The following is a 15,860-nucleotide window of genomic DNA, read 5'->3' on the forward strand; positions in this document are numbered from 1 at the left end:
ATCCGAGCCGTGTGTCTCTGCGGGTTTCCCTCCTGCCCAAGCACGGGTCCTTGGCTCCGGTCCTCAGCGGGACCTCCCGCCGTACCCCACCGAGAGCGCCCTTCCCGGGGCGCAGGGGAAAGAGGGGGGCTCTTGCCTTTTCTGAAAGTGAAGGAGAGCGATTCCTCTTTTCCAGGGGTGAAACTTCGATTTCACCTTTTAGTGCTGATAGAGAAAGCAAAAATACCGCTTAGAAAAGAACGTGAAGAGTGAATATTGTCAATTTTCTGAAGAAAAAAAAAACCCCAACCACCAAAATAAGTCAACCCTGTGATTGTAGGAGAGGTTTGGGGGTGTTACCCACCAAAATACTTCTTGGACTGCTGCCTTGTCGCTTTTAATTTGGTCCGTGCCTTTAGAGGCATTAATGGAACCTGAAGGGCAGCATAACCGCGCTAACGGCCCTGCTCCCTCCCGACGGACTGCTCTGCGGCGGAGGATGCGTTCAGAAGGAAACACTGCGAAACACCACTGATTTCTCCCCCTCCCCAATAAAACTAGCTTCTCTGTGTGCCCCTCGATTTCTGGATAGAGCGGGGGGAGAGTATATGGTAGAAGAGAGGCAGAAGAGTGTATTCGAAGAGAGGAACGTACAACAGTCCACACCCACCGTGTGTAGGTGTAAAAGTACCTATATGTGCGTATTATATACCTATCGTATATACATGTCTATGTTCTAAGCAACAGCACAAGAAGTTAATGGTGGCTGTGTTATAAACATGCTCTGAAGCTCTGCTGTAAGGCGAAAGCATTTCTCAGCTGGGAGACGGGGTGTTCTTTTCTGCAAAACCCCATTTTCCACGTTCGGCTTTGCTAGCCCCCGGCTCCTTGGCTTGCGCGGGTGCTTTTAATCATTCTTGCAGGTGAATTTCTGCTTACATCCGCGATGGCCAGGTGTGATGGAAAGGAGTTGGGCTGAATTCTAGGGGCGGTGGGCAGCCTCCGCAGCCTCCCCTGCACGCCGAGCCGCAGCCTGGCGCTGCGGGCAGCTGCCTGCAGTGGAACAAAGCTCTTCAGTCCCCTGCTCATGCCGGCACCGGGCAGCCAGATGCTTTGCAGAATTGTCTGGGCTACTGCGAATTTTTTATTTCCTCTGTCCGCTGAAGCAAACGTTAGTAACCCGTGAAATCAAGGACGTACAAGGAATGCATGGGGTGCTGGCGAGTTTAGCCCCCTCCTCTCCTCCCCTCCCCTCCCCCGATCCGGCGCACGCTTCACATTGCTTACGCTAAAATGTAACATACTCTCCGGAGAAGCTGACGCTAGCAGAGCGTATGCGGAGGAACAGCATCTCTGACGCTGAAACAACTGGGAAGGTTGCTTAGGGAGCATCCCGCTTTGCCAACGCGCTATTTATTTTTGTCAGCGTGAACAAAGTTACCTTGTGCGCAACAAATCTTCGAGAAAGCCCCTCAAATAGCAAATAACACCGGCGGGAGGTGATTACGGGTGAATGACTTCGTTGCAAAAACGATTCTGGGTTAACATCTGACTTTTAGCGATGAGTAATTCCCCCCCAGTTCTCAGACATAAATGCTTTGATGGGTGGGGGAAGAACACCAACAACTTGACTGCGGTTGCCGTCATCTTTGCTCCCACTTAACCGTTCTTAAGATAGTTTTGATGAACGAGAGGATTGCTTTATTGTGTGTATCGTTTTCATTTAATTAGGGCTGAGGGTTTCCCCCCACGAGGCACAGTAAAAATAGACGGTATAGCGTTGTCTGGTGCAACGAGAGCAAGGAAGACACAATTAAAATATATTTGCGTACTTTATACGCAGTGAACTTCTCTCTCTGTGTGTAGGTATGTGGATATGTATGTGTGAAAATATATAATAAAAATATATAATTTATATATACATAAAAGCTATTATAACGTCTGATCCAACTGTGAACTGCAGAAATGCAGGGGGAAAAAAAAAAAAAAGGGAGATGAATCACACCCTACAATAACCGGGAGGGGGGAGAGGGGTAGAAATAGAAGGTTTCTTCCCATTTGTCTCTTGCTTTGGGTGCAGTAGTACGTGTTTCTCACATGTTCCCTCTAATTACCCGCAAGAAAGTTCTTCCGTGCTCTTGCTGGATTTGGTTTAGTGATCAGCCCCCATATGAGTCACACGGAACACGCAAGCCCACTGCCGCGTGAGTGACAGCTAGCCGGCGCTCCGGCTTCTTGTTGTCCCTTTAAAACCTGAAACCAAGGGTAATGATTTATCAAGCTCTTATTATCAAGAAAATGTCAAACGAAGGGCACCTTGCTATGCACTGACGCAAACCCAGTCTTTCCCAAGGAAGTATAGAAAGCTTTGCTCTGGACTGGGCGAAATCCAGTCTGTCAATTGCCTGTGCTGCTGTTTTTACCTCTACCGAGTCAATCTGTGGCTATTTAAGACATGGTAAGTGCTTGATTTCTTTTCTTTGATATTGAAAAGGGTTGAAGGGAGGGAAGCGGTGCCCAAGGGGGAGCTGTCCGCGGTGCTGGAGGAGCTGTCCGCGGTGCTGGAGGAGCTGTCCGCGGTGCTGGCGGTGCTGTCCGCGGTGGAGAAGCCAGCGCGGGAAGCCTCCCGCGGACCGGGCTAGGGCTGCTGCCGGGAAAGGGGACGCGGGGGAAACGGTGGTACCCCGAAGCGCACTTGGACAGTGTCCGAGTCCTTGGAGATCTTATCCCTGGCGCTGGGAGATGGGGTCTCCCAGCATCAGGGACGCTGAGAGAAGATGAAGAGAAAACTTGCAACGGATACAGCGATGGGTAGCTTTGTGAAACCTTCTTCTAAAAAAGAAGGTGTGTTTGTAAAGCTAATATCAAACTGATGGGGTTTGTAGGGGGTAGGGTTTGTCTGCGGGTTAAGGTATAAAAAGAAGGTGCATTTTAAAATAGAAATTTAAACTGGAGGGAAAGGTGTGGGGGTGTGGGAGTGTCGTCAGTAATCTGTTTAAGGAATGCAGGAATGCTTGAAAAAATCTTTAGAGGTGCGCGAGTCGGAAACATAAGACAAAGTATAGGGAAAGCTAGCTGTTATTGGCGTTAATTCCGCTGTGGTGGTGTGGTTGTTTTTGCGTTTCACTGCCTTGCTGTCGGGTTTTGAAGGGTGGCAGCCAGCTCAGAAATGCTCACCAGAGCTATTTCGCTTGTTTTTTAACATCTCCGGCTGCCTACAGGGCAGCTTGTCTATTGCCTATATATATTAAAAAAAAAAAAAAGCCGATGTGCATTGTTGAATGACAGAAAGGAAATGGGGCGTAAAATTAAAGAATCTTTCTACAGTGGTGATAGGGAAGGGAGCATCCTAGAGTCGTGATGTGAAATCTAACGAGGTCTGGCGGCGCAGTGCTGTAGCAACACTTATTTAAACTCGAATTACAGGTTTGCAGATGCTGGTGCAGTTTTTTGTTTGTTTTGATTTTTTTGTGTACCTTACTGTTTTCTCTCCCAGAATATTAACGTTGAATGAGAGGGCAAGCAGGCAAGCCGGGGCACCTCGAAATTCTGCAACACTTTTGTATCCAGATTTTCTAGCGCACGTGTTTTGTGCATGAGGAAAGAAATTCTTAGAATCTCTGCAGTCCCAACCTTTTTTTTTTTTTTTTTTCTTTTGGTAAAATATGTGACGTTGTCATTTTAGGATTACGCCAGTCAAAGTGATATGAGCAAGCAGGTTGTGAACAGTCCTGAAACCATTGCTCCTGGACCCAATGAAGGTGCGGGAGTTCTAAGAATTAGCCCTGAAAATGAGCCACAGAACGCCCCATCGCAAGCTCCTGCCGCGATGGCCAGGCTTCCCCGATCACTCTCGAACGACAGCAAAATACGTCCTTCCGAAGAAGCTAAACCAAATGATTTTGAGAGGACCAAAGTCGGGATCTGCAAGCTCAGCAGCACCCCGGTGCAAGCCAACTCCACCCTCCGGAGGGAATCTGTGGAAACCTTTCCGTGCAAGCACAGCCCTGGGGCAGGGGCCGCCGGGCAAGCTGCTATCCCTCACTGCAAAATTCCCGCTTTGCAAAGCACAGACGGGGACGCTAATCTAAACCTTGGTAAGAGCACACTGGAGCAAAACAATGCCAAAGGCGCCTGGGTGACCTTGAGCCAGAGTACCGTGGTACTGGGCACAGATGGCAACACTTCTGTTCTTCCTGGCAGAGTGGAGGGGGTAAGTTGGCTCCTTACAGGGTTTCTTCCCCCCCTTCAGCTTGTGGGAGGGAGAGGTCTTTGCCACTCAGCACCGATTTGGGGCCAAAGCTCTGAATTCAGGCCCAAATCAGTTGAGGATGGGGCTGTACCATGGGGAGGGGAGAAGGAGGGTCTTAGATCGAGTGCTGTACTGCTGGCAACTGCTATTAATGTAATATCAGTATAAATTACAATCAATAGTTCCCTGCTAATTCCAATGCGTCCACTGAGCCGTGCCTGTCAGTATAACCGGGCTCCGGCCTGCGGTACGCCTGTGCGCACACCGGTTAGGCCTCCCTGCGTGAGGCCAAGTCCTTTCCCCAGCATCAGATGCGAAAGGATGCCCTGCCCTTCCCCTCCTCGGGCTCGGCCGGCTGCTCAAGCCCCAGGCGGCTGAATGCCTTGGAGCTTGTAACCAAAAAATAAGGCGAAATCAATCAACCCAACCCCACAAGCCGTCAAACCCTCCCACGCCCTGGCCCTGCACCCCGGGAGGGGTTTGCCGTTGGTGGGGTGGGAGGCCGGGAAGGTTTACCCTGAAAGGAGAGGAGGGGGACAGGTTCGTTCTGTAAAAGCGGTTTTTCACTTCGTTCCTGTGTGCCGAGGGAAAGGGCTGGGCCCCTGCGGGCTTTGCTGGGGACTGGCGGTCAGTCCTTACCCGTCCAAGGGCACCGAGGGCTCCGCTCCCCAGAGAGGGCGATGGGACCTCCCGTGCACCAGGGAGTGAGGACCCACGAGTGAGGACCCCCAGCCCCCGAGGCCCTCTGTAGATGCCAGCACGGCTGGAAGATGCGCATTGCAGTGGCCGGAGCCTCCGGGAAGGGAGCCGTCGAGCCAAGCCCTGCGCATTTCTCTCCCGGAGGAGCCACAGCTGGGCCGGGGTGCCCGCGCTGCGGGGACTGAAACCCCCCCAGCCCCCCCGGACTGCAGTCGCCGCCTTCCCTCCCTCGGAAGCAGCCCGAGAGAGGGCCAGGGGTTTAAAAGCCCCTCTCCTGTTTTCTCTGGCAGAAGAGAGCCCGGGCAGCGGCGGGCGGGGGCTGCAGGCGAGGGTCCCCCCGGTCCCCCCAGTCCCCCCCCGGCCGCTGCTCGCCGGGTCTCCCTGCAGTGAAGGTGGCAGCCCCAGCACCGTGATGCTCGTTTGCAAAAGTGGCTGTTTTCCGATCTCTCTTTTTTTTTTTTTTTTTTTTCTTCCCCCCTCCGTTTAGGAAGACGATGTAGGGGATGAAAATAAAGCCCGAGGGAACTGGTCTAGCAAGCTGGATTTCATCCTCTCCATGGTGGGTTATGCAGTGGGGCTGGGCAATGTCTGGAGGTTCCCGTACCTGGCCTTTAAGAATGGGGGAGGTATGATGGCTTTTTCCTGTCTCTCTACCTGCAGTACCGTACGTGGCTGAGCCGGCCCCTGCCTTTTTGGGCAAGGAGAAACACGAGGGAAGCGGGGGCCGGCGGTGCCCGTTTGCCTGGCAAAGCCGGGCAGCGAGCCCCGGGCTGAGCCGAGCTCCGGGGGCACCTCCAGACCAGCCGCGACCTGGTGGAAACCCCGGCTGGGTTTTCCTGACGGTCAGCTCTGAAAGTAGGAAAGCTCCGACAAGATGTCCTTAGAAGGTAGCGCTTGCCTTAAAGACACCTGCAATTACTGCTGGCCGGAGAGGGAGGAAAATGAGGAGCGGGGCTGATCGCACCCGGGCACAGAGCGGGGCTCCGGCCCCCCCTTCGCCGAATTCAAACGCAATCGGGTCTGAATCCGCAAACCGTGGGGCGGGGGAAGCGGAGGGGGGAGAAGGCGGTACAAAGGGCTTTCGAGTCGGGAAAGTCACCCGAGGACGTTTGAACCCGAGTTCAGCCGTTATGTCAGTTCGTGAAGTTTGGGGAATTTCTTTTAAATCTCTCAATGAGCCGATTGAAAAGTAATCGTTTGAAATAGAGCGAGTGCTGCTCAGCAGAGTAGAGCAGAAGAAAAGCTAGAAGAGGGGTTGTGCCGTTAATAGTTTACAAGGGGAAAAAATCAACTTTATTTGCGGAGGTTCTCCTAACAGAGGCTCTGACTTCAACTGGGAACCGGTGGGTGTTACTGCTGCAACCTACTGCAGCTGTAAGCCTCTTCCCTCTGCGCAGGACTATCAGCAGGGGCTGTTGGTGCTGCGAGCGCTGAAAACACTTGTGTGGAGGCTGTAAGAGCTATTTTACGTGAAAGAACTAGCGATGTAAAACCAAAATAATTCTTAAAAAAAAGTAAGCTTTTTTTTTTTTCTTTTTACGTGTAAGAACTTAGAAGTGGGAGGTGTTAACATACTCGTGTAACAAGAATACTGTCTCGAGCAAACGCTGGAGATGCAGACAGCTGCGCTCCCCTGTCGAGGCTGGGGCGCCGGCAATCGAGAGCAACAGAAAATCTTTCGTAGCTGCAGGTCTTGACTGAGCCGTCCCCAGCATCACGGGCAGAAATGGACCCGTTTCGGCCCGAGGAGAGCCCGTTCCCAGCCTGCAGCCGCCGCGGGGGCTGCGCGGGGCTCTCCGCAGCGGGCCGCGGAGGGGGCGAGTTCGCCCCCGTGGGATGAACGAAGCGGCGCGGCCCCTCCGCGGGCCCCCCGCCTACGCGCGATGATTCAGGTTGTTCTCTCTTTTCTCGCCCTCCTCCCCCCCAAGGTGCCTTTCTCATCCCCTATTTGATGATGTTGGCTCTAGCTGGGATCCCCATTTTCTTCCTGGAAGTCTCCCTGGGGCAGTTTGCTAGTCAGGGGCCCGTGTCGGTCTGGAAAGCCATCCCCGCCTTGCAAGGTGAGCGGAGCAGGAGCCGGCCCGGTTTGGGGGAGCATGACCTGCACCCCCCCCTTGCATGGCTTAAGCACCGCCGCCCCGCGCCCCCGCTCCGCGGCGCGTCCGCAGGCGCGCAGCCGCATGCCAGGGGCTCTCCCGCTCGTCTCTCAGCGGCGTCGGCGCCCCGCGGGCGGCTCTGAGCGCGCAAGTTGCGCGGTCGTTGCGCGCGGGAGCCCTTTCTGGCGGGGGATGCGCTGGGTCCTGCCCCAGCCGAAGCCGGTGCAGCCGCCGGGACCCGCCGCTCCCCTCCTCCGCCCGGGACTAACGCCGGTCTTTTCCTCTCTCCCTCTCTTTTCTCTCAGGCTGTGGCATTGCAATGCTGATCATCTCGGTTCTGATAGCCATATATTACAACATTATCCTGTGCTATACGCTTTTCTACCTTTTTGCGTCCTTCGTACCCGTGCTACCTTGGGCTTCCTGTAACAACCCGTGGAACACACCAGACTGTAAAGATAAAAACAAACTTTTGTTAGGTAAGTGGGGACAGGCTTTTTTTTTTTTTTTTTTTTTTTTTTTCCTTTGTGGCCGTGCTGGCTTTCCAGAGCTTTCTCCGGCTCAGCTGCGCCCCTGGGAGATGCCAGCGGAGACTGCGGGTGCCCGTGGCCGGGCGAGGTTCCCAGCACGGAGGACCCGTCGCTTCCCAAGTGATCTGTGTAGTCCGGGCGCTTTTCTTCCCCCCCTTTTATTTACATTTTTCGTAATCAAGGAGAAATGGGAGTTTTCAACTATAATGCTAAAAAAAGCCCGACTTTTTTTTTTTTTTTGGTGGGTAAAAACTGTGTAAGGGAGAAAGCACGGAACGAAACGCTACAGCTGGCAGCCTCTGCTGTCTGTTAAAGACAACTTCTCGGGCTTTAGTGCGGCTTATTTTTAACGAAAAAAAAAAAACCCAAACCGAAAACCGTTTTTGCACACGGCCCAAACCATGCAACGACCTGAAAAGCGGTTATTTCCTTCCCCCGAGGAAATATCCCCCGGGAAGAGCTGCCAGCCGGGGCTCCGCAGCGGCGGGGGGTGCGGGTCCCCTGCCCTCCTGCCCCGGGGCCGGGGGCCCGCCGGGCTGGACGCGGCTCCCCGGGACTCCCTCGGCGCTCCCTAATCCCGGTCGGGGCTACGCAGCGGCCTCTGCCCCCGGGTGGGGTGACCCCCGGGGTCTTTCACTTCCCCAGACTCTTTTTACGCCTTAGACATTTGGGACGAAGGGGGGAAATCACGAGAGATGTTAAGACCTAGTTCTCTCAGACCCTTCTGTAAGCAAGGTGTTCCAGAAACCTAACACGGAGCAAAAGTTCAAGTAATGTGTGTGATCTAATGCTTTTTGTTGTCATTTTACACCCAACCTGGGGAAAAAAAACCCCCCTAGATGAGTGATTTTTCTCTTCGTTTTATTTTCTTCCTAGATTCCTGCATTATTGGTGACCACCCAAAAATACAAATCAAGAACTCTACTTTCTGTATGAGTGCCTATCCAAACTTGACTATGGTTAACTTCACCAGTGAAGGAAACAAAACATTTGTCAGTGGAAGTGAGGAATACTTCAAGTAAGATCTTTCTTTGTTTAGAGACCTTATGTTAATCTTTCTCTAAAATCCACTGTGACAGACAACAAATCACTGTTTGGAAGACTAGAAATAGAATACTTAAGGACAGCAAATGATACTCATTTTTTTACACGTAGGAATGATGAAAGCTAAATTTCAAATGCTGGATTATTTGTGTTCTGTTCCTGTGGTGCTTAGTACAGCTGGGGTGTTGGCCCACGCCTGGCATTATTATCTACTACTGCAATGCAGATAAATAAAATAATACATGGTGAGAATCACTGGAACCTTCTAGAGAAACCACTGCGAACGCTGAAGCAAAACAAAATACTGTAAGGTTTTGCATTGAATTACTGCCTGCAGTTGCTGTAATTATTTTTTTTCTTTTTTCTTTTTTTTAATTTCTTTTTTATTCTTAGGTACTTTGTATTGAAGATTTCAGCAGGGATTGAATATCCTGGTGAGATTAGATGGCCCTTGGCACTATCTCTTTTCCTAGCTTGGGTGATTGTATATGCCTCCCTTGCTAAAGGAATCAAGTCATCAGGAAAAGTAAGAAAAATATTTGTGATTGTACACTTGCAAGAAAGCAGCGTGCTGCTTTAAGGGGATCACACTCTTGTTTAAGGCAGTGAATTACTGAAAATTATTTTCAGTAAATGGCTAAGTGTTAATGAAATGCCTTTTTCCTGTCTGTGTTTTCCTGTCTAGCCAAAACATACAAAAAGAGAATTTTCATTCAGCGTTTGTTCCCTAATCTTCAGTAAATTTAAAATGAGCCCTTGAGCTGCGCTCAGCAGTTGGATGGCAAAAAAGTGCCTTCAGCAGCCTTCCCTATTCTGTGTGGCGTTCATGAAAATTCTGCAATCATCTCACATCTCACTGTAATCGGGGAAACTGTGATGTAAATTAAGATGTTAAGTAACATATTTTAAAATCAGAACCAAACTTAAACTGGTCTATGGTGAGTGTGAGCAGCGACAGTGTGTATCTTCTTTTCCCAAATATTTGCGTGCCATCTTTCTAAAACCGCTCCTTGCGGTAACCCAGCTCCTTGCTCTGCTTCTCTGACATCTCACATGTCACCCTCTCCCTCACCCCCCAAAGCTGCAGCTTTCTGCTGTGCCTCCTCACTAGCAACCGTGTCAAGAGGGAGCATGTCCTCTCATTGGCATGGAAGTAGAGGCATACGAATTGGCTGGGCAGCCGTCAGAGCAGAGAAATGCAGCTTTTTCTTCAGCGGCAGTGCTGGTTTGGGCGGGGTTTTTTTGTGAAACCTGCAGGAATGCAATATCTGAGACTTCTCCATCAATGCCACTGCAATTAGCACACAGGTTAAAATGCTAGATGATGACATAGCATATATCTAGCTTATTTACAAAGAGTAGGCTGAAAAGATAAAAAAACTGGAGCAAAATAACGAGGTATTTCCTGGGATTAAGGTAGTGGATATGCAGAGACAGTTATGAATTTTCTAGAGCTGGGCACAGGGTTTCTGATTCCAAGCCATCCCTTTGCATTTAGAAGCTGACAACATCTGCTGTGAGGTAGCTTGGGAATTATCAGAAAACCCAGAGACTCAGAGGGCCAGGGGAAAGTTGAGATCTATTCAACCCCCCCACCTTAGTGCGATAGGAAAAACTGTTTCATGAAAGGCCAGAGCCAAGAAACAGAAGTTGTAGAGAAAAATAAGTTGGGTTTGGATGTGGCAATAGATATTTCTTTAAGTGAGCGTTCGTGGCCCAGAAAAATAGTGGCTCCTGGTGTCAGGGATAGAAAACCCGTATTTATGCATAGATGAGTTCAGTATATCCACAGCACAAAAAATCATTGGGGCAACTTCTTGAAACGCCTCTTGAAACAGCAAGGAGAAAGTTGGGAAAGCAGTTTCAAAAGTAATTTCAGCTCAGATGGTTCTGGTCCCTGTAAGATTCAGAGGTTAAAGTGTAAAAGGATGTGAAATGCTTTTGGGTAGAGTGTGCAGCTTAACTGGTTATAATGTAGCCATTTTATTTGACCACAGAGAGCGCTCTGCTCTGTACTAGATAATTATTAAGACATTAAACTCACAACCTCTGTTGTGTATTTAGAAATAATGACGATTAGGTCTATCTGGATCACTCCACTGACTTTCTTTTTTTTTTTACATTGGGACCATAAATATTTTCCTGGTGATATGTAATGATTAAGAGGTACAAACAGTAATCAAAATTCTTTAGGCTTAGTTAGATACAGAGAAATATATAGGAAAAATAAGAACCTTAAGTGGTATTGGATGGCATTGCTCATTTTGTTTCCATTGAGCTGTGTTAGTTTCCTCTGAGCAAGGATCAAAAATGATATTTTCATTTAGCTATAAATTCCTGTTGTTCCTCTCCAGACTTTCCTTTCTGCTTTTTCTTTCCCTCTCTGTCTAGAACCCCAACTCTTACCTCTGTTGCTATTGACATTATTCCTGTTTCCAGCAGCAAGAAGAGCTGTAAAATTTCAGATTTCCTGGGAAATAACCCTGTTGCCTCTGAGCCTGAGTAATTGCTTTCTTCAGGCAATAGTGTAGCACTTGTATTTCCCCTCCTCTCTTCTTATTATCCCAATAAGCCCTTTCCATAATCTTTTTTTTGGTCTGTCCAGGTGGTGTACTTTACAGCTACGTTCCCCTACGTAGTTCTCATCATCCTTCTTATAAGAGGAGTAACTCTACCTGGAGCTGGAGCTGGAATCTGGTACTTCATCACACCAAAGTGGGAGAAGCTAATTGATGCTATGGTGGGCTTATTATTGCGCTTACAACTCTGCTAGGGTGAATCATTCATACAGGTTTCTTAATGTCTGTTGCAAGCATTTTCTATGTGCAGAGGCAGTATTGTCGTCTGTGGAAACTTGTTCTTCATCTTACATGGAGCGTTGTTGCAATGGGCGTTTGTTATTTGTGTGCACGTAATATTTTTTTACATATATTATTATAGAGACGGTATTTACGTCACATTTAATATTTCACCTGAATCTCGCAGAGCAGGTGCATTTGGAAAATAGGGAATTAAAAAGGAAGTACAGATTTTCATACGCTGGTGTCTGATGGATGCTGCCTTGACTTGAACAAGCACATGAAGTTACCTTAATAGGTAACTTAATAAAGCTATCTGCATTTCTTGAGAAATGCTCTGACTAGGTGTATTTTACTTGTTGAGCAAAGATTGTTCTGAATAATGCACGAGACATTAGATAAAACAAACTCAAATTACACATCCTAATCTAACTCCCCAGTAGCACATATACCGGCACAGAGCAGCTGTGATCACTCTCCGACCCACGTTGTAAGAAACAAGGCTACTTGCTGTGTAGGAGAGGACAGAATTAAGGGACTTGGTACCTGGCTTTGCTCTTTAAGCATTGACTGTATGAGATGGAGCTTCAGCTCTGCTCCCTCACTCATGATTTCAACTGATTTCTAAAAAGTCGCTTGTTGCCAATGAAGCCAGTAAAACGTGTTCCAAAAATACACATGGATTTGTGTCTGTGTAGATGTAAATCTACCCACGGATCATATATTTGTCTGACATGGCACATGAGTGCCCGTGTGTCGGTCTTAAGTGTCTTGAGGCAGGAGTCTGGAGACTGAACTGAAGCCTGGGCTGAGAGTTACAGTTCAGGCTCTTTTTTCTTTAGAAATTTAAGAAGGATTTTTAGCAACACCTCAGGAAATTTACTGTTTGGTTTGGTGGTTTGTTCCGCCCCCCCCCAAGAAATTTTTTCCTCTATCAATAGTGATATGATATCACACTGATAGATTGATAATTAAAGCTGAAAACAATTTCCTGGATGAATTGTGCAGATCTTAATTTCCTTAATATCTCTGCAATAATGGGTATTTTGATCCTTTGGTGATGGGAGTATTACATCTTTTGCAAACAATACAGAAATTAATTTTGCATTAAATATGAGCATTTTTGGATCCCACATTGTGCAGTAAAGAAGGTGAGAACTGTTGCCTTTTGCAAAATGGGGCTGTCTGAATACACTAAGTATCTGTATAACCCTGGGTAAGTGCTCGATAATATTCAGGCGAGCTTCTGTTTTTAATTTTATTTGCAGTTCTAACGTTAATTAAGAGCTGTATATTACGCTCAGCTAGATGAAGGATTGACTGCTTGCTGGCTGGTAACTTTGAAAGTAGTGTTTAAGTAATATCTTCCAACTGGGTAGTGTGTGTATAGGTCCACCTGTATATCTGTGCATGTACATGTATCTCCATTTCTGCACTGTGGACTTGGGTGGAAAATCAGACTTTGTAGGAAAGCTTGTAAATAGAAATACCAAGGCTTCGAACATTTTGCAAGTGATAAGTAAGACCAACTCCTTTGAAATTCCAGGCAATTTAGAAATGTTTTATCTAAATGTGTTTAAGGCTTTGAAGAACTTTGTTACAGAACAAACAATGTTGTTTGGTTGTTTTGTTTGAATTTTTTTTTTTTTTTAGGAAAGACTTGGTTGAACATGCCTTTTCTTCTGATGGGAGGAAACTGGGTCCTGGTATCCAAATAGCCCTAACTTACACTATGCTCTTTGTACATCTAATAACATTAAATTTAGGGTAAATTTCTGTCATCTCATTCATAAGTAGCACATTGAGCAACACTGAGGTTCTTTCTTTTATCACACTGAGGTTCGTTCTTTTATCACACTGAGGTTCTTTCTTTTATCACAAAGATAAAGTATTATTTAGGACCACTGGTGCATAAACCTTCAGCACCCGATGCAGATTTTTCTTCTTGATTTGTGTTTTCCTTGCTGAATGTATTTGAACTGATACATATCAAGCAATATAGTTTGAATATTTGTGCTTTCCATACGTGGCAAAGGTTATATTGTCTTTTTATATGGGCTCAACAAGAACAGTACTCCCCATCAAATGGGCACTATGTATTTCAGGGTAAGATTTAGCTTTTAAATGTTTTATTGACATCCATTGCTCTAAAGTTTATTTAAAGTACTTATGTGTTAATCCCCTAACAGTACCGTTTACTAGTGTTGTCGATCTTTCTAATACTCTTTCCTGAAGCCGATGCTATTTCCTCTCCTGTCTGTCTTACTCAGGTTTGGAAGGACGCTGCCACTCAGATTTTCTTCTCCTTATCTGCAGCATGGGGAGGTCTAATTACTCTCTCTTCTTACAACAAATTCCATAATAATTGCTACAGGTATGTGACAGTGAAACCCATCAGTCTTATTAAACAGGTCTTCTCCAAAAACAGTTGTCTTCCAACTTGCAGAAGTCTGGTTTGAAAGACCCTCCTCCTTTTGCTTTTCTCTTTGCTTTTCTCTTTGCTTTTCTCTTTGCTTTTCTCTTTGCTTTTCTCTTTGCTTTTCTCTTTGCTTTTCTCTTTGCTTTTCTCTTTGCTTTTCTCTTTGCTTTTCTCTTTGCTTTTCTCTTTGCTTTTCTCTTTGCTTTTCTTTGTTTAGTTTCCTTAATTTTTTGGTTTTGTGTATTGTGTCTTCTCCCCAGGTCGTAGTCTACTAGTCTCAAGATGAACCGTAGGCTTATTATGGTCCCTATCGGCTCTTCATTTTCAGACTCAGCAGGTTTAGGTTGAAAGGCAATCTGGGAAGCTGTCAACAGCTGTGATCAGTGGCATGAAACCATGCCCGTTGGCAGCCTCTGCTGAAGAACAACCCCTGTGTAGAACGGGATGAAGTTTGCCATTGTGAGACATTGCATGAGTTTAACACCCGATTTCTATAGACGTGATTCCTGTCTCTCCTAAATGTTATTATTTTTTTTCAATTACTCTTATTGTGGTTTTACATGTACAAAGTTATTTCAGGTTGTGAAATTTAAAATCACTTTTATTTGAAATCACTGAAAGTTATTTTTACAAGGAAAAAAGTCATTGTTCTGGCAGCATAGTATAGCTTTTCATCAAAAAGAATGCCAGATAAATGTCTGTAGATGGAAAAAACAAAAGCAAGTGGCATTAGTAGAATGCTTCACTGCTATTTTATTGTCTTTAAAGCCAATCTTGTTTCTGCTGAAGCAAACTTTTACTGATTCCTGCAATGACAGAGGTGCTGATTCAGGACAGCCAAGAGCATGCACAGGGACTGTCCCAAGGGCATGGTTAAAATCTTTCTTGAATCAAGACTTGAAAGCACCCACTCCTGGGGATTTGAACTCCCATATCCTATAAATTCTAAGTACTGTATACAAAATACTTACCTTTAAAAAGGAATGTGTATCAGGATTTTAAAAGGAATTTAAAAAACATTTCCTACTAGTGTTCAAAAGTAATTCAATAAAATTATCCTAAAATATGGATGAATAAGTAACAGTGTTGCATACTCAGTAACTCCCACCCAGCAATCCTTTGGGTCCGAGTTTTGAAAATGCTCGTCCTGGGCTTTGATTTTTTTTTTGTTGATGAATGAATACATTCAGAATATCAGGGCAAAAAATGGGAGAAGCGTCATCCTGTCTTTCTGCATTAATTTAGCAATGTTTTGTGGAGTTTGGAAAATGTTAATGAAAATTTTGAATGAAATACATAGTAATAAAGTATAAAAATCTTACAGGCCTAATACTAAATACATGCTTTACCCACGTTAGAGAGGCATATGGGAGACTGAAGCAGAAATAATTAGAAAAGCTTAGTTACTTCTAATCTTGTTAATTTTATAACGTATCTTGAATACAGAAATGAAGCATGACTATTTTATCTTTAAATTTTTATATTCATGACATTCTAATACTGCAGATAAAATTGTAGTTTTCAGTTACACATTCATTTTAAACATCACTAAATAATGTATAATTGCAGTAAATTTACATTAATTCACTTCATAATGCATACCTAAAATATTTTACTTAAAACTTATCTGGGCTTTGGAAGATTAACACCTGATGATTCCAAACAGAACACTGTCATTTTTTTTTTCTGTAGACCTGAAGAATTAACCTAATCATTCCCGTTAAGAGATGCTTTGTTAGAGATTCCAGAAGTTTGCCAGCTCAGTGAGGTTCTTGACAGCTTTTCAGGTTGTATTTCGTTCTGCTCCTGACAAACAAATAGCAGTAGGAATAGGCAATTCCAACCAACTTAAAAAAAGCCAAACATTTAAAGTGAGTGACTTGTTTGTTCCTAGGTTGTAGTATTTTAAGGGGAAGGGGAAGTCTTCTGGACACACATATTGTGAAGGAAAAATAAAAATCCTATCAAGAATGTAATAATTATGGATGGGGATCATGAGGGCTGGCTTCCCATCAAGTCACATGTACTTACCTAGATGCTATG

General features: G+C 46.1%; 1 protein-coding gene across 1 annotated transcript in view; it reads left to right on the plus strand.

The window, feature by feature from the left end:
- The first annotated feature begins 4,027 nt into the window (after positions 1-4,027).
- SLC6A5 (solute carrier family 6 member 5) overlaps positions 4,028-15,860 on the plus strand; it is a 30,921-nt gene continuing 19,088 nt past the window's right edge. Inside the window, exons 1-9 of the mRNA XM_072864268.1 lie at positions 4,028-4,196; positions 4,444-4,451; positions 5,418-5,556; positions 6,859-6,990; positions 7,332-7,505; positions 8,433-8,574; positions 8,994-9,126; positions 11,206-11,340; positions 13,669-13,772. Of these exons, the coding sequence (XP_072720369.1) occupies positions 5,487-5,556; positions 6,859-6,990; positions 7,332-7,505; positions 8,433-8,574; positions 8,994-9,126; positions 11,206-11,340; positions 13,669-13,772 (890 nt within the window). The 5' untranslated portion in view covers positions 4,028-4,196; positions 4,444-4,451; positions 5,418-5,486. The remainder of the gene's footprint in view (positions 4,197-4,443; positions 4,452-5,417; positions 5,557-6,858; positions 6,991-7,331; positions 7,506-8,432; positions 8,575-8,993; positions 9,127-11,205; positions 11,341-13,668; positions 13,773-15,860) is intronic.

Source organism: Ciconia boyciana, chromosome 6 (assembly GCF_034638445.1).
Source record: "Ciconia boyciana chromosome 6, ASM3463844v1, whole genome shotgun sequence".
In the NCBI taxonomy this organism is placed as follows: Eukaryota; Metazoa; Chordata; class Aves; order Ciconiiformes; family Ciconiidae; genus Ciconia; species Ciconia boyciana.